The sequence below is a fragment of the Nycticebus coucang genome, chromosome 22 (genome assembly GCF_027406575.1).
Source record: "Nycticebus coucang isolate mNycCou1 chromosome 22, mNycCou1.pri, whole genome shotgun sequence".
In the NCBI taxonomy this organism is placed as follows: domain Eukaryota; kingdom Metazoa; phylum Chordata; class Mammalia; order Primates; family Lorisidae; genus Nycticebus; species Nycticebus coucang.
Window position 1 is genome coordinate 43,034,035 of NC_069801.1, and position 18,107 is coordinate 43,052,141.

Consider the following 18,107-nt stretch of genomic DNA (forward strand, 5'->3'; position numbering starts at 1 on the left):
TAAGACTCCGTCTCTACAAAAAAAAAAAAAAGAAAACCTGTATGGAGTTGAAACACATTCTTTTTCTTCTTCTTTTTTTTTATTAAATCATAGCTGTGTACATTAATGCGATCATGGGGGAAACACATTCTTCTTAATGAAGTATTACAAGAATGGAGAAGCAAGAATCCAATGGACCCAATACTCATATGAAGCCAGTAGATGATCTAATAATACACGCCCACGTGAGAGAAAAACTCATTTCAATTAAGGATGGTGGGAGGGGGAACAAGAGAGCAAGAGAGGGTAGAAGGGAGGGGGATGGGTGTGCTCCCACTTAATGGGCACATTAGAGCATATGGCACACCTCTTGGAGGTGGGACACAATTATGAGGGGGACTCTACCTAACAAATGTAAACATTGTAACCTAACTCTTTGTACCCTCGAATTAACCTGAAACAATAATTAGAAAAAAAAAAAAAAGAATCTGCTTCTTTTTTCTTATTGTTGGGGATTCATTGAGGGTACAATAAGCCAGGTTACACTGATTGCATTTGTTAGGTAAAGTCCCTCTTGCAATCATGTCCTGCCCCCAGAAGGTGTGGCACACACCAAGGCCCCACCCCTCTCCCTCCTGCTTCTTAATAACTCCCTGGATGATCAACTTCTTCCCTACTGGAAGGCAAAGGCACAGCCCCGCCCATATGAGGCACCTCACTGGAGAAGCAAACCGTAGCTCCACTGAGCTCAGTAACTTCATCAGTCACCTAATTGAATGAGAACCCAGAGCAACTCAGTCCAGGCTGCACAAATTGAGTCGGGCTGCAGCTTGCCGCACTAGAAGTGAAAGATATTTTCCATTACAGCAAGTGCTCCCACAGAAGGATCACGAACCACGCACGGAGCCTTACTCTCCAAATAGGTGCCTGTGGCCCAGTTGTCCTGCAGCCTGAGAACTCAGAGAGCCTGGCTGTAATAATGGATCTGCTGCTGTGAGCACACTGGCCATCGAGCTGCTCTGGTTCATTTCCCAGAGGTTAAGCTGTGGTGTGTCCAGTATTTAAAAGTATGGAACTTGTTTCAGGCCTGACCCATTCTTGCCCAATTCATCTTCCCAGTGTGAAGTTATTTAGAAAACAGCCAAGTTCAGCTGGAAATCGTTTTTCATCCCCTCCAACTTCTAGTCACACGGGCAGCTGGCCAGTTAGAAGTTAACAAGCACTTTGGACCCCCTAAGACACCGCCAGCCTCTGTTCCCTTTAGTGCATTCTTGTGAATAAATAAATAAATAATAAAACCACCTTTACCACCCCCTCCAAGGTATGGATCTGGTAAAAAGCGTGACCCAGTTTTGCAATCTACAGAGGCAGCTTGGGGAGCAGTTGTAAATCTTTGTCAGGCAGGTGTTACCTACATGCATCCAGCTTTCAGAAACAGAACTGCTGCTATTCATCATGCTGTGGAAGGTACAGACCCCCCCGGTTCTAGGAGTTTTCATTGTAGGTGCAAGTTAGGACCCTAACATGGACATTGCCACTGTGCAGAGCTCTTTCAGCCACTGGAGGAAAGGAGGTGGGGGTCAAGGAACCTGAACCTCCGCCACACCATGCCCGCACTCGACTGCCAGCCCAGCGTCAGATATGCGAGCGGTATGCCTAGGATTGATTCCGAGCACCCACAGCTATTGTTGCTGGCCAATGCCCACGAAGTGGGGGGAGTAGACCAATTATTTGCTCCCCCTGCCCCCCACCCCACCAGGCAGAATACTTTAAGGGATCTAATGTCAGGAACAAAAATGCTTTCTGCCTAGTAGGGGATGGAGGATGGAGGAGATAACATTTGTTGATGAACTCCTGTGTGCTTGGAACTATGCTCCATCTATAAGGACACATACAATATGAAAGACAGACACAACTATATAAACGAATTTGTATCTCTAAAAGGCTTAGAATGGCACCTAGCACATAACAAGTGCTGCATGTGTGTTAACTACTATGGATGACATCATTCCCTCCCTCAGCTCTCACCGGGGTTGCATTACTAGTGACAGAGCACACTGCTGGAAGGAAGGTTTTCTCCATGCACTGCAGGGAGGCAAAATTTTTTGAATGTATGTTAACAGTTAAACATTTATGGAACTACAAAAACACTTAATTTACAAAAAGACTACAGAAGTTTTTGAGTAATCAGTCCTAGGAAAGGGGCTGTAAACCAAAGTGGAATTCAAACAAAGGCAGCCGGCTAGTTACCTCTGTGATGTTCGACAGATGCCTCCAACTTACATATTAACAGAAAAATGCATTTTTCATTTCCCGTGAATAAGACGTATAAAACTATGTATATCCCACCATGCCAGTTTTGAAAAGAGAGATACAGGTGATGTATTTTAAAAGACAAGAAGGAGTAACATTGACATATTTATACTAGAATGGTTATATTATGCATGAGTTTTGTATTTTCCACCAGGAAAAGGAGCATCATTGATGTGCACAGTCACACACACACACTCAAACACACCTTATTCAACGTGAAATTTGTTCTTTTTCCTTCTTGCTCTTTCTCCTGTACCCCTATCCTGCTTAATAGCTCTACCATCTACCCTCCATCCACAGCAGAGGCCTAGGAGCACCCTGGAAGGCTGGGCCTGCCCACCCCCACTCTGAGTGAGCACGTTCAAATCACCATGGCCTGGACAAAGCCTTCTGCCTGGCTGTCCCACTCCCTGGGGACCCAGAGGCTGGCCAGCCCAAGCTACCCATCAAGGCCAAGGTTGGCTCACCTTTGGTGTGCAGGAAGTCAAGGGCAGCAGCAACATCCCGCACCACTCGGCTGGCTTCTCGCTCGTTGAAGTGCTTCTGCTTCTGGATGTGGGCAAGGATGGAGCCTGGGGAGCAGAAGGAACACAGAAGAATGCCTTTCCAGGCTTTAGTAAGCATAACTTCTTAGAGACCAAGTTTTCATAGGCTTGGGGTGGGGACATAGGCTTATTCATTGCTAAATGTCCAGCAACATGTGTGGTGCCTGGCACAGAGGGGGGGTCAGCGTGTGTCTGGTGAACAGAATAGGACTGGTCTCTTCTGTACCTGTCTGTGAGGAACTCACACAAGAGAGAGAATGACTATTTATATAGCCAAAAAATGTTAACACTGCCGGGGCTGATTTGGCTTCTAAAACCCAAAGGGGCTAAAAAGGAAAGCTCATGGAGCTGATGGGGCCTCTCTGTAGGAAAATTTTCTCCTCTCCATCTCATCTCATATCCAGAAAAGAGCACCCACCTTCAAATGGAAATGCCACACCCTTACCAGATATGTGGAAAAAGAGGGAAAACTGCTTTTTGCTTTGAGCTTTCCCATTTATTATTCATATTATTATTTTGTTGGCCATGGCTAACATTTATTGAGTAGTTACTAGTGCCAAGCACTATGCCACACTCTCTAAATAAATTGTCTTATTCTCACCACGACTGTACACGATGGGTAGTACCGTCATCCTCATTTTATAGAAGGGGAATCTGAAGCCAAAATGGTTAAGCAATGTGCCCAACTCACAGACCAGTAAGTGGTGAAGCAAGGATGTGGGGTCAGTCCAGTCGGGCCTCAGAGTCTGTGCAGACTTATCCTTAGCAGGACTTGTGATCTGACTGCAGAGGGGATGGATGTCCTGAGCCACATATTCTCTTTACCCTGGGTCTGGCCTGTGTAGAATTACGCTACATGATACGGCCACGGAGGGACCCCAATTGCATCTATCATTTCAAACGTGTACGTGACAGTACTGGGTTGTTGGGCAGTGTGGGGTCAGACACAGGCCTGAGCATGTGGCTTGGCTTCAAGTAGTCTATACTCACTACTGGAAGCCAACATTTTTTAGCCGAAGGCACCATCTCTATGTCCTAAAAAGGGCACATGTTTATTTACTATAGTTTTTTTTTTGGCAAAGGGAAGGGATGAGAGAAGAGGGAAAAGAATTGCCAAGAATCTTTTACTTGCCAGATTGAACAATCAAAGGAACCCAATATGCTAGGGAACATTTCCAGAAAACCAGCTCCTCATAAGGCCTTAGCTTGCTCTGCTGTAGTGAGACTCATATTTCCAAATTTGTTAAAAGGAAAGGCAGAGAGTAACATTCTACAAACTTCGAAGACAGTCCCCGGCATACTCAATTGTTGTAATCATATTAACAGCTGACATTTATTGAATCCTTAGTGCCTTCTGGGCACTGTGCTAAGTATTCCATATGGATAATCTCATTTAATCTTCACCCCATGAGGTAGCGCTATCAATATCCCTATTTTACAGATGAGAGCACTGTTTGGAAAAGGTTAAGTGATTTGCCCAAGGTCACAAGGCTGGTAGAGATAGAGCCAGACTAAAGTTTAGCTGTACTGGTTGCTTTCCTATTTTTTTTTAAATTTTTTTTTTTTGTAGAGACAGTCGCACTGTACCGCCCTCGGGTAGAGTGCCGTGGCGTCACACGGCTCACAGCAACCTCTAACTCTTGGGCTTACGCGATTCTCTTGCCTCAGCCTCCCGAGCAGCTGGGACTACAGGCGCCTGCCACAACGCCTGGCTATTTTTTTGTTGCAGTTTGGCCAGGGCTGGGTTTGAACCCGCCACCCTCGGCATATGGGGCCGGTGCCTTACTCACTGAGCCACAGGTGCCGCCTGCTTTCCTATTTTTAAAAAAATTAACTAATTTATTAAAAAAATTTTTTAGAGAAAGGGTCTCACTTTGTTGTCCAGGCTAGAGTGTAGCGGTGTGATACAACTCAACCACAGTCTCTAACTCCTGGGCTCAAGCGATCCTACTACCTCAGTCTCCCTCCTAGCTGGGACTACAGGTGCAAGCCACTGTACCCAGCCTGGTTGGCTTCTAAAACAAGCCTCTCCATGTAGCTCTCTGCTCAGCTCTAGACATCTCTGAATCCTTTACCTTGCAAGTTCGACCTAGGGTTGGGGGAGCGATGGGAGGGAAAGGGTTTCTCTATCCCCTTCATCATGTCAGAAAAGCAACTTAAATATATACCCAGTGATTATATGTGTGGGGTGGTGGCGCTTTTCCATCTGAAGGATGGCACAGTCTCAGGCCTCCCCTTCATCCTGGGTCTGTGTCCCAAACAATGGGACCCTCCTTTCCTCCATTTTAGCCTTTCTAGCCTTCACACTATATTTGAGAGTTTCTACCCCATAATTAATTTAAATAGTGAATGTGTCAAAAACAGGGGATTGATAAATCGATGACTAAATGTATCTGTATATGACTCCTATTATAATGAAAAGGCATTTATAAAATGCTCACACAGGTGACATTCTAAGCTCTGCAAAATGCTAATTATCATCCTTCCCTCCGGCCTCCCTTCTCCCAAATCAAGGGCAGTTTTTAAGTCCTTCATCCTTTTTATTAGCTTGACTCGTTTTAGAAGTCTCTGGGATTCATGATGGATGATCACCAGCCTGCGTCTTAATCAGAAGTCCAAACACATACTCGACAGTAAGTACCTCCTTGCAATTTCTCAAAGACCAAGTAAAACCTTGTGTCATCTTCAAAGAACTCAATCAGCTCCAAAATGTTCCTTAAATAGGGAAAATAGGAGGAGAGGGAAAAGGGGGGGAAATGGTGTTATATATTAAAGTCTACTTACTTACAAATATACAACGAAAAAATTATACAATACCCTGTAGCGGGGCAGAAATCAACTTGAAATCAGAATGCTTATTAAAGACCCACGTGTGGAAGCAGCCAATGGTGTTAGCAAGATTCAGGTCACCTTATCTTTCCATAATGTTTAGTCTCTGGTGTTTTCACCAAGTCTGTGCTGTCAAACCCCAGCCCTAAAACCCACTAGGTAGAGTTATAAAAAAGTCCCGGTCACATTAAACTGAATAAAATCTGCAGCGGACTGGAAGCAATTGCGGCTAATAACACTGAATAGTAGGTGTGTGTCCTGGAGGCAAGCAGCAAATAATTACTTGCCCTCCCTCTTGCCCATAAATCATGGGGCAGTATTTACATTGCCTGGAGAAAATGGAAACATCTGTCAAATAGACTTGGGGCCGAACGTGGGCACCGCTAGACCCTAACTGCTAAGCGCTGCTTAATGAAATGGCCGCGTTCCTGGCCACGGTAGCACTTGTGGCCTTCCCCGGTGAGCACTCTCTGTCTGCCTGAGTATTTCAGTGCTCTGCCAACAAGGTCGTCTTGTAGCTCAGTAGGGAAGCCACCAGCCTGGATGTTGGAGGTGTTGGGGGCTTTTTTTCCTTTTAAAGAATAAAATAAACCAAGTAGAGTCTCTAATGCTGAACTAAGAAGCTGTAGGGCTGAAAATAAAAACCTGTTCCTCATAAAAAACTGCTGACCACTTTGGGAGATACTAGGCTTTTATTAGTGTGAAGGCGTCCAAATAAGATGGGCGGAATGGCCTAATTTGAAAGAATATTGTAGAGGCAGTGCCTGGAGTTAAACCAACAGCAGCCCTATCCCACAAGCTTAATGACAAAGCCATCAATACCAGGCCACTGGCTCCCTGCTGACCTGCCATGGAGGGAAAGAGAGGGGGAAGCAGCGCCTTGGAGGTGACCCTGATTTAAAGCCACAGTGGGAGAGACGCTCATTTGGAACTGGTCCTGGCAGATCTAGAGATACGTTGGCTCAGTTATCAAGAAGAGTGTCAGACTAGGTTTTAGGACTTTAGCAGTATCTGCACCTATGCAAACATGCTAGGGACAGAAAACAGGCACAAATATCCTAATAGTTTGCTTCATCCTCATCTCAATATTAAAGGAGGGCCCTAAAGATTTTACCAGGCAACACCTAGCCTAGTTTCTACAGGTACTTGAAAGAAAGAAATCCCTATCTTTTCCCTAAACCCACACTGATTCAGATTGCTCACTCTCTAATTTGCCTGAAATGCTGTCTCATTCAATGATCCGTTGAATGCTGATCAACTCAATGCTGAAGAGTTGATCAGCATTCAACTCTTCTGAATTGCTGATACAGCATTTCAGAAGAGAAGAGATCATAGCTTCTGTGCTGTTACTGCTTCCTCTCCACTCTCCCACACTGGAAGATGGAAGGAGTCACATGCCGTTGGGAGCTGGGGAGCAGGAGTTAAGAGCGAACTGCTGGGGTCAGGAGATGGTAAGAAATAACGTCCTGTGTGTGGCTAAGCATCCGGCAGAGAAGCAGCAAGTAACCCCACTCTCTACTCACTTGTTTCCTTGACACTGATAGAGCGTCTCCACCTCTCGAAATACCCTACTCCGACTGTGCCCTGCTTGTTTTTCGATGATCTGTGGGAAGAATAAAATCTGTCATGTACACCCACCTGAATTCAAAATTGCCCCTCAGCAGCAGCCCCCGGAGAGATGCAAACCCAAATTCAGACCAAATCCAGGCTGGAGCAGAAGTCTGGAGTGGGCTCTGGTAACACAGGCACTGTGGCTTTGTCAGCAAAGCAAGAGACTGGCCCAAGGGCTTTCCAGCCAGCTGATACTCTGGCCAACCACAACACCAAGGAAGTGTATGAGGCTGCTGCCCCCAGCTGCCCAGGGAGACTAAGGCAGCCAGTTAGAAAAAGAGCATTCCACTCAGCTCCTACTCCTGAAGGCACTCACCATGTCTGCTGAAAGATCTTTTAGTATTGGACAGGAGCTGAAGCTTTGAGGCCCAGCTCAAATGCTGCCTCTGCAATCTCCCCCAGCAGAAGCACATTCTTCCTCTTCTGAGAACTTACTCTTTGGCAGTACTTAAAATATGAAGTAATTTATTTACAGGAGCTCAGTTAACCTTTACAACAACATCAAGAGATAGGAAGATGTGAAACTTCTGTCCACAGTCCAGCACTGATTCCAAAGCCCTTACTACCATACACATGCTCGGACCCTGCACAGCTTCCTAGAGCACCCAGAGGCTTTGTCTCTCCCATGACACTGCACTGCTCTCTCCACCCTATACCTGGAGATGCTTGGCAAATGCTCACTGAAGGAACAGATAGGCCAACAGATGAGCAGATGGTTTATATGGGCACTGGCTGCCTCTGAAAACCTCTCTGGACCCAGCCAGAGCTCCAAACCATGGCAAATGGAGCAAGGTTGTGCCTCACGGCCCCCGTGTGCAAAGCACAGCACAGACGATCACATCCTGCTACAGAGAACACTGCAAACTTATCTAGTATGTTTGTAGCAAAACAACAGTGACCAACTATAATTTTCTAAATAAGTCTGCATCTGTTAGTAAACCATGGTGGGCCCATTTTCTGTGCACAGAAGTGTAGTGTTAGAGAACAGAAGCTGTTCAATTGCAAGCTATTCACCAAGCATTCAGATCAAAGTCAGGAAGAACTTTCTAGCAGGCAAGCTTTTCACCACAGTTCTCTCTGAGGAGACAATGGACTCTTGGTACCAGCAATGGGGGAGCAGGACAAGGATGACTGTTTCTAGCCCTAAGACTCTAGGATTCCCTGCTGGATGCCATAGTGGGGGAAGCAGCCCACCTCTGGGGAGCTTTCAAAGGATAAAGACATGGGAAGACCTTCTGACACCAAAGAATTGCCAAGCCAGGGTCCATGGTTAGCCCAGAGATGCCAGAGACATGTGGCTTGAGGCCCAAGTTTTCCTTCCATGATCCAGCCTTGAAGAAACAGATCTCTCTCATCCATACATGAGTTCAACCCTTTGAAAATCTACTTATGATATTGTGATTTTGCCACCCTTAGGGATATTTCTTAAAAAATACTTAAAATAGATTGCAAGAGGGACTTTACCTAACAATTGCAATCAGTGTAACTGGCTTATTGTACCCTCAATGAATCCCCAACAATAAAAAAAAAAAAATACTTATAATATACACTGATCTGATTCTAAATAATAAATGAAGGCAGCTCTTTTGTGAGCAGGTGAAACAATACTCCAGCAAAAAGGAACATAGCTTAGCAGAAACTTCTCCTTTATAACCCACAGCTGGGAATGTGGAAGGCTGGTCAGAAGAGAAAACAAAAAAAAAATTTTTTTTTTTAGAGAGTCTCATTTTGTCGCCCTCGGTAGAGTGCTGTGCCATCACAGCTCACAGCAACCTCCAGCTCTTGGGCTTAGGCGATTCTCTTGCCTCAGCCTCCCGAATTAGCTAGGACCACAGGCGCCCACCACAATGCCCGGCTATTTTTTTTTGTTGTTGCAGTTTGGTGGGGCCTGGGTTCGAACCTGACGCCCTCAGTATATGGGGCTGGCGCCCTACTCACTGAGCCACAGGCGCTGCCCAGAAGAGAAACATTTCTTTCAGAAGTCACTTTGGCTGGTGAGCCTATAGGAGGCTGTACTTTGACCAGGTAGCTCAGATGGATGTTCTGCTGAAATGAAATCCTGAATTGCCCCCTTGGATCTAATAAGACCTATTCTTTAAATCAGTGGCCCTCAAACTATGGTGAGTATCAGAATCACTATAATAGACCCAGCTTAGGCTGGGAGTAGTGGCTCACGCCTGTAAACCTAGCACTCTGGGAAGCCAAGGCAGGTGGATTGCCTGAGCTCAGGCTGAGCAAGAGTAAGACCCTGTCTCTACTAAAAACCGAAAAATCAGCAGGGTGTCATGGCAGGTGCCTGTAGTCCCAGCTGCTCAGGAGACTGAAGCAGGAAGATGTCTTGAGCTCAAAGAGTTTGAGGTTGCTGTGAGCTATGACACCATGGCACTCGACCCAAGGGCAACAAAGTGAGACTCTGTCTTACAAAAAAAAAAAAAAGATCTAGCCTAATTTCATATTGAGAAACCTGGAACTCTGGGCTCTGGGTTGACTGTCTCTGGGTGACTGTGGTATACACTAAAGTCTAAACCACCCTACCTATGTCAGTGGTTCTCAATGTTTAGTGAGTATCAGAATCACCTGGGAAGCTGGTTAAAATTCATATTGTTGGGCTCACCTCTAGTTTTTGACGCAGGAGGTCTGGGATAGGGCCAGATAACTTGTACTTCTAACAAGCTAATAGGCAATGTTGATGCTACTGGCATAGGAACCAAATTTTGAGAACCATGTTCTAGATCACTGATTTTTAAACCAGTGTGCTGTGACACACTGATGTGCCATGAGAGGATCTTCGGTGTGCTGTGAACATTTTTAAAGAAGTTCAAGGCATAGTAAGTATATTCTTTTTTTCACTTTTTTTTTTTGAGACAGTTTCATTATGTCGCCCTCGGTAGAGTGCATTGCTGTCACAGCTCACAGCGACCTCAAACTCTTGGGCTTAAGCCATTCTCTTGCCTCAGCTTCCAGAGTAGCTGGACTACAGGCTCCCGCCACAATGCCCAGGTATTTTTTTTTTAATTATTATTATTTTTATTTTTAATTTCAGCTTGCTTATTCATTCTTCTTCGTTTGAAGTACTCTTTTTTTTTTTTTTGTTCATTTTCTTCTTCCTCTGGAGATGCTCTTTCCCATTGCCTCCCCAGCAGCTGGGATTACAGACGCCCACCACAACGTCCGGCTCTTTGATGTTAGTAGAGGCGGGGTCTTACTCTGGCTCACTCACTGCTGCTCATACTGGTCTCGAACCTCTGAGCTCAGGCAATCCACCCACCCTGGCCTCCCACAGTGCTGGAACTACAGGCGTGAGCCACCACGCCCAGCCCCGGCTATTTTTTGTTGCAGTTATTTAGCTGGCCTGGGCTGGGTTCGAACCTGCCACCCTTCGTGTATGTGGCTGGCACTGTAACCACTGTGCTACGGGCGCGGAGCTGACTTTTTTTTTTTTTTTGATCAACACAATTTAAGTGTGCCATAGAAGTTTAACTACAGATTCAAGTGAGTGTGCTGTGAAACAAAAAAAAAGTTGAAAAACACTGTTCTAGATCTAGACCTCCTTCCATATGGAGCAAGAAAATGGAAGCACTGAGGGGGAAAATGCGCCACTCCAAGGTCATGCAGCATGTTAAAAAGTCCACAACGAGGCTGGAAGCCACGTCTACTGCCCCAGAGTTGAGAGCTTGGTCACTCCAGTTTTTAATCCTCATTGTCATGATAACGTATATCACTTGAATACAAATATTGATAGCATTTTGCAATCTGTAAAGTGCTCCTGTCTCTATCAGTGCGTTTTTTTTTTTTTTTTTGAGACAGAGTCTATGTTGCCCTCGGTACAGTGCCATGGCATCACAGCTCATAGCAACTTCAAACTCGTGGGCTTAAGTGATTCTCTTGCCTCACCCTTCCAAGTAGCTGGGACTAGAGGTGCCCACCACAACGCCTGGCTATTTTTTGTTGTAGTTGTCATTGTTGTTCAGCTGGCCCAGGTTGGTTTCAAACCCGCCAGCCTCGGTGTATGTGGCTGGTGCTGTAACCACTGTGCTACGGGTGCTGAGCCTATCGGTGTATTTTTATTTTTATCTTCATAACTACCTCATGAGGCAGAAAGAACAGGTATCACCATTTAGAGATGCAGAAACTAAGGCCTAAGGAGGTTCAAATGACTTGACCAAAGGCAAACAGTAACAGTTTGTCAAAAGAGAAAATTCAGGTTGGCCTTCTAATTCCAAATCTTGTTGTCCACTCCCTGAAGCTAACTTCATTTGTCAGAATAAGTGGCTTACTATGAGCCAGGCATTGTTCTATGCACTTTACACATATTAACTTATTTAATCCTTATGACAATTCTATTGTAAGGTTCTATCATTACACCCATTTTACAGATGAGAAAATTGAAGGACAGAGAGGTTAAGTAACTTGCCCAAGGTAACAAAACAAGCAAGCAAGTAGAGAAACCAAGATATGAATACAGCGAATACAGCTTTGAAGCTCCCATTCTCACGGAATATAAAATTTATTTGGCTAGGCTAGGTGCAGTGGCTCATGCCTGAAATCCTAGCATTCTGGGAGGCTGAGGCGGGTAGACTGCTTGAGCTCAGGAGTTTGAGACCAGGCTGAGGAACGGCAAGACTCCATCTCTACTAAAAATAAAAAAACTAGCCAGGCGTTATAGTGGGCACCTGGAGTCTCAGCTATTTGAGAGGCTGAGGCAAGAGGATCACTTGAGCCCAGGAGTTTGAGATTGCTGCAATCTATGATGCTACAGCAGTCTACCCAGGGTGACAGAGTCAGACTCTGTCTCAAAGAAAAAAAAAAATTCATTTGGTTTGAGATAAATTAGGAATGACTCTTTGCAAAGTAGCCTGGCACTCAGATGGGACACTCACTTTGACAGCATACTCTTTGCCATTCTGCAGGCTCACGGCACCTTGAACTTTGGCGTAGGCTCCCTCTCCGAGCAATTCAGATGTCAGCTTGTACACATCTAGAGGTGAAATGGGTGAGAGGAATAATGAGATGTGTCACCCCATTGCAAGCTCAGAGGGGATGAAGAGCATCTGTCACTCAGCATCCTCAGTCAGGCACCTGCTAAGGCTGCAGCACTCAGGGACAAGGAGTTCACGTTATCTTCTCAGCCACCTCAGCACTCAGTTTCTCGACAAGACCGCACAGAAGGCACCTTGTTCTCATTTTAGACATGAGACCAGTGAACAGATTTCAATTTAGCACATGCTTCCTGGGCACCTACTATGTGCTGGAGAACATACAGAGACAGGGTGAGCAATAAAATATAGTTCCTCCCCTGTAAGGGTCACAGTTGAGTGGAAAGGACAAATGCATACGCAGTGACCCCAGAATAAACCAGACACTACCAAGTACTATCACAGAGGGACAATGTTTAAAAAACAAAGCAGGGGAAGGAAGGTGTTAAATTTGTCCGGGGAATCTGGAGTATCCTCAGAGAAGGGGTGCGATTTGAAGGAACATCATTCTTTGACTCATTTTCTGAACACCTACTATGTGCTAAGCTCTGTGCTAAGCATTGGTGATACCGAAGGGAATAAAACACTGTTCTAATTTATACCACATACAAAGGAAGTCATTGGATGTTTTTGAGAAGTTTCCAGAAGTCACCTACAGGAAATAAGAGACGGACGTAGGACACAAAGGTGCCTTGAGGTTTTTAGGGTGCTGACTCATAACGGTTCTAACAGAGTAATAGGCCTGGTTGAAAGAACATTTAGGTGACCTGCCCGAGCTCACTAACAGCACAGCTCTTGGAGCCCCTTACAAAGGAAGCCATGTCTCCATCACCGCCCTTGCCGAGCTGACCTGTCCTCCTCCACTCTGCAGACTGACTATTCTTCTTGAGGCAGCCTTGCATTCAAACCCACAGCCTGAGCAGACTGGTAAACCATGGAATTAGATTTTATCACTCTTAGTCAAAAGTCCTGTCATTGCACAAGTGGTCCTTAAATAACAGGAAATACTCTCTTGTGTTCAACAAAAAAGCAAAAGACCTGTTGATCTGGAAACTATTCTAAAACCCTTAGGACTTTTGTCTCCCCTGCTCCTGTTCCCACCCTCCCACCACACACACATCTACTGTTTGAGTTAAAGACAAACAAAAACACCCTGCATGAAGCCCCTTCTTGGTCCCATCATGGTCTTGCAGCTGCTCACAGAACAGATGGTACACTGAGTGTTTTAAATAACATACTTCTCTCCCAGCGGACGCTTTGGCATTAGCTCTTTCCCCATACCAGAATAGGTAGGTGGTTCAAGGTCCAATATCCCTGATTCATAAAGGACTTGTTATTAGAACTGCCTACAGAACAATCAACTCACTCGTGTGTCTACAAGGCTGCAGAGAGGACCATGAGAGGAAGCTATTTCAGGTCTCATGATGAAAGAAACAAAACAGGTGGAGGGGACGTGCTACTCTGAAAAGTGGCCACTGATCCTTTCAGTCCTTTGCAGATGTGCCCAGTGACTCACTTCACCCATCACATCCCCAGTGATAACAGGACCACACTGGCCTAGAGTCTCCCACGTAAAATGTCCAAACCTGGCTGATGGCGCAACAGCATGTTCCCTGAATGCAATATGCACTCTTTTTTTTTTTTTTTTTGTAGAGACAGAGTCTCACCTTACCGCCTTCAGTAGAGTGCCATGATGTACACAGGACTCACAGCAACCTCTAGCTCTTGGGCTTCCGCGATTCTCCTGCCTCAGCCTCCCAAGCAGCTGGGATTACAGGCGCCCACCACAACGCCCGGCTATTTTTTGGTTGCAGTTCAGCCGGGGCTGGGTTTGAACCCGCCACCCTCGGTATATGGGGCTGGCGCCTTACTCACTGAGCCACAGGCAATATGCACTCTTAAACGCAGAGTCAAACACATACAGCACAAGTAGCTGCAATCTCTGAGAGGCACATTCTCTCCTTATAGGAGACTGAGCAGCTGTGACCTTCATGTTTCTCCTCATACGTGGCTGTTCTACCCCTCAGCAGCCCTACAGGAAAAGCTGAGGGAAGAGTCACATCTGACAAGGAGCTGGGACACCACAGGCACATCACTCCGTCTCCGACTTGAACAGATTGCTCTTGCAGCCCACTGATGAGGCCAGTGTGTCATCTGAGAGCTTTCCCACTCTGGCTCTCTGTCACCGCCCCCCTTGCATGAACTCCTTCACTCCATCTTTCCTCTCTGTCACACAGATAACAGGAGCTGGCTCTGAGATGATGCATCTTGTGGGTCTGGATCCAAGGACTAGGGGGAAGCTCCTCCCAGGTTTGGGAGCCACAGGCCCAGATCTAGGAGTTGTGTGAACGACCTTCAAACTTCCCTGGCGAGGAGTCAGTGGCCCGGGCCTTCCGCTTCTTCTTCTTCCTCTTGTCACCCTCTGTGATGGGAAGGGGCTCGCTGCTGCCCATCTCTGGGAGATAAGAGGAGACGTAAGGGAAACATCACTGTTCTAATCAAGCTGTAAATTTACGGAAAAAAAGGTGGGTGGGGAGGGGAGCTGGGGAACCCAAGAGGAGCTTTACACTGATGGTTTTTAAATATCTGTGAAGACTATTGATTTGTTTTGACCCAGGAGGGAAAACTAAAGGCAAAATCATTATAGATCATTAACTGAGGAAAGGCGCTCAGACAGGCAGGTTAGATTAAAAGAGGATAGTAGAAGCCTGCTTTAACCAAGCTCGTTAGCACATGGATTTAGATCAGCCACCAGTCGAACCATATTCCCCAAACAGAACCATGAATTTGTAAGTAGAACCCCACCTGGAACATCCTCCAGCCTCCGTGCCAGAAAGGTAGGCCCCTGGGAGGAGCTAGGCAAGGAGGAGAGTGGAAGTGGGGGACCATGCAGAAGAAATCCTAGGCTGAGGAATACCCCCGGCTGCATGCAGGGGTGCAAAAGGCCTTCGGTGGAGGCTGCCTCTGTGAAGGTAACAACAGGGCTGGAGATGGGATTGAAAATGGCCCCAGAGTACTTCATGCACCTAGGGAGTGTACAGCATCCTCTCCCTCCCCACTCCTGGATTAGAAAGGCTGCAGGTAGGGCCCATTCAGAAGTCTGCCATTGACAGTTCTGCACCAGGCTGCTGGATGAGGTCATTTACTGCAAAAACATTATTATCTCTTTCTGGCAAGCACCTGGCTCCCCATCTTAAGGGGGGATTTGTGAGGCAGGCATTCAGACATTAGACAGATGGGTCAGGACAGAAAGAATAAGCCCGACACTGAGACAGGCAAGGAGAACAGGAGGAACCGTGAGCCAGTGCCCAGTCACAGTCCCATTTCTGAGACACTCTAGTATGGGCCTTCCCCTGTTAAAGATAAATTACTTATAGAACATGTCATGCCCCTGATCAGAGTGGAGCCTTAATACTCTTTGCCTGCAGTTAGAAATAATAAGATTTCTCTCAAGTCTCTGGGTCTAAATCCCCACCAGAGTGATTAAACCTTTACATCCTTCTAAAATAGAGGCACTCGAGTGCTGATGGGGTGTACGATGTGACAGACTTTTAGACCAGTCTTCAATAAACACAGGCTCTGGGTTGTTGGGAGTGTTTTTCCTTCCTTTTTTTTTTTTTCTGAGAGATTTTAAAATGGAAGCTGGCTCTTTGCCCATGGAAAGGAAAGGCCCGCTCTCTTCTCAGAGGATCAGGCTGAACATGACCAGAGAAATGGCAAGTCTGCCAGGAAGATTGATTAGTGCTGAAGCTTGCCCGCACGCTGTTCAGAGCCGAGTATGCAGCAGTCATCAGGAGAAAGCACACAGAAGGGCGTGTTCAACACCACAATCCAGGAAGCAGGGTAAGCAGCCAAGCGTCTGCCAGTCCAGTTTAGCTGATTCTTCCACCATTTTGGGAAAGCTCAGGACAGCGGATTTTCAATTATACTTTAGAACACTTGGATAAAAGGAAAATCCACACAGGATCTCAAAATATTACTCCAGCCAACTGCAACACTCTATGAATTCAAAGAATTAAATTAACCATCAGCACTTAAGTATCAAAACACCCACCCTTGCCAAGGTAAGTAAAGGGAAAAAAGCTGCTCAAATGTATTTACTGAACACAGGGAGAAATTCTACAGAAATACAACACAGGCTCACTCATCTTCAGAAGCTCAGGGAGGGGGCCCTGGCCACAGGGGCTGCAGGCCGAGAGGCTGGGACTGTGTGCAGTCCAGTGGCAACCCTGTCCACATCTGTTTTCTCATCAGCACTGCAGGCCAAGTACAGCACACAGATTTGGCTTCGGCTCTTCCCCCTCCCCGTCCACACTCTGATGGAGGGCCTAAGGACAAGCAAGACAGCCAAGAGGCAGGCAGCACGGCTGGCAGCATTACAATTCACAGGGGATGCTCAGACACACTTACGACTCCAACTAGAAAACCCTGTTAGCGACAATTTATACTTGGCTTTTCCCGCAGCAGGGCTGAGGGAGCCTCCTGTGCAAGAAGCATACCTCCGAGCACGCCGCACACTCAATATTAGATTTTATGGTTTCACACACAAAAAGATAGAGTACCTGGTCTATTCTGCATGGATTTCAGTGGAAGAGGATACGCCAGAAGGGCCAAATGGTTAAGACGTCCCTTGGAAACAGAACTTGTTGAAGGAGAGTTGTATTTGAAACTAGGAAGGAAAAATGTAGGAAGATGTTGAAGTGAGAGAGACGTGCCTAACTTCCCTGTCTACATGTGGGGGGAGGGAGCAGTGTTGTAATCTCAGCAAGGGGTTGATGGTTCCCCATCTGCAGTCTGGCCACACGCTCTATTTCCTCTCGCAGGATCCACCAGCAGGTAGGTGTGTGGGACCTGAAGTCAGCGCGTGAATGTCCCCCCAGATAAGTGCTTCCTCAGGCTGTGAGGCCCCACAAGCAGGCTGCACCTTGCCTCACCTGGGTCCCTAGGCCTTGGGTTTCTTCTTAGCTATCAAAACCCAGCTCAACCTAGCCGGGCATTGTGGCGGGCGCCTGTAGTCCCAGCTACTCGGGAGGCTGAGGCAAGAGAATCACTTAAGCCCAGGAGTTGGAGGTTGCTGTGAGCTGTGTGAGGTCACGGCACTCTACCGAGGGCCATAAAGTGAGACTCTGTCGCTACAAAACAAAAAACAAACAAAAAAAACAACCCAGCTCAACCATCCCCACCACTTTGTAGCTCCCTGATAACTCCTGATGAGTTAAGGTTTGGGAAATCAGTTAGGCACCATGCCAACAGAGGGTATGACTGAACAGAACTAGCAGTCAGTACCTCGCCTTCTGCTCCCAAACACCCTGCAAGCAGCTCAGCTGGGCGCTCGTTTTACCCTCTCTGGAGTGCTCCCCCACGTTCCTCAGGCCGAGATTCGGCTCTGTCTCCCCTACAAGTTGTGGCACAGGGTTAAGACACGCACCAGCCGTCAGCAACTGGGTGCGGAAACAGAGATGACATGAACATCAGCACCGACCCAGTGTCGGGTGCAGGGAGTCTCGGGCCGGCAGCACACAGTGCGCATGCTGAGAGAAAGGCGGGCACACCTTTCCCTGCAGATGATGCGGAGTAGGACTGTTCAGTCGGAATTCAGCTCAGGAATTCTATCAATTCCCTGATTTACTCCCTCTAAAAAAAAAAAAGCCTATGTCACAAAAGACCCGTAACTTTCTAGCCGGACACCTACTCCTTGCTGTAGGACTGGACATCGCGTCTGTTATTTTAGAGGGTACGTGAGTGCACCGAGCCCACGCCTTCCTCTTGGGCAGGGCCTGGTGGTGTGCCACGTCTGCATGTTGGTGGCAGTAGCCTTGGAGAAGAAGCATATGGCTGACAGGGAAGACACTGG

General features: G+C 46.6%; 1 protein-coding gene across 10 annotated transcripts in view; it reads right to left on the minus strand.

Moving 5' to 3' along the window:
- The window catches only part of LOC128574950 (MOB kinase activator 3C), a 66,927-nt gene that overhangs the window by 12,463 nt on the left and 36,357 nt on the right, over window positions 1-18,107 (minus strand). For 4 of the 10 annotated variants that reach the window (XM_053576044.1, XM_053576042.1, XM_053576043.1 and 1 more), the window contains exons 2-6: window positions 14,607-14,708; window positions 12,158-12,255; window positions 7,190-7,269; window positions 5,479-5,552; window positions 2,760-2,864 (exon numbers count right to left, since the gene is read on the minus strand). In XM_053576044.1, the coding sequence (XP_053432019.1) occupies window positions 2,760-2,864; window positions 5,479-5,552; window positions 7,190-7,269; window positions 12,158-12,255; window positions 14,607-14,706 (457 nt within the window). In that variant the 5' untranslated portion in view covers window positions 14,707-14,708. Of the gene's footprint in view, window positions 1-2,759; window positions 2,865-5,478; window positions 5,553-7,189; window positions 7,270-12,157; window positions 12,256-14,606; window positions 14,709-16,815; window positions 16,923-18,107 lie in introns of all 10 variants that reach the window. The other 6 variants (XM_053576039.1, XM_053576038.1, XM_053576040.1 and 3 more) reach the window with 2 other exon arrangements.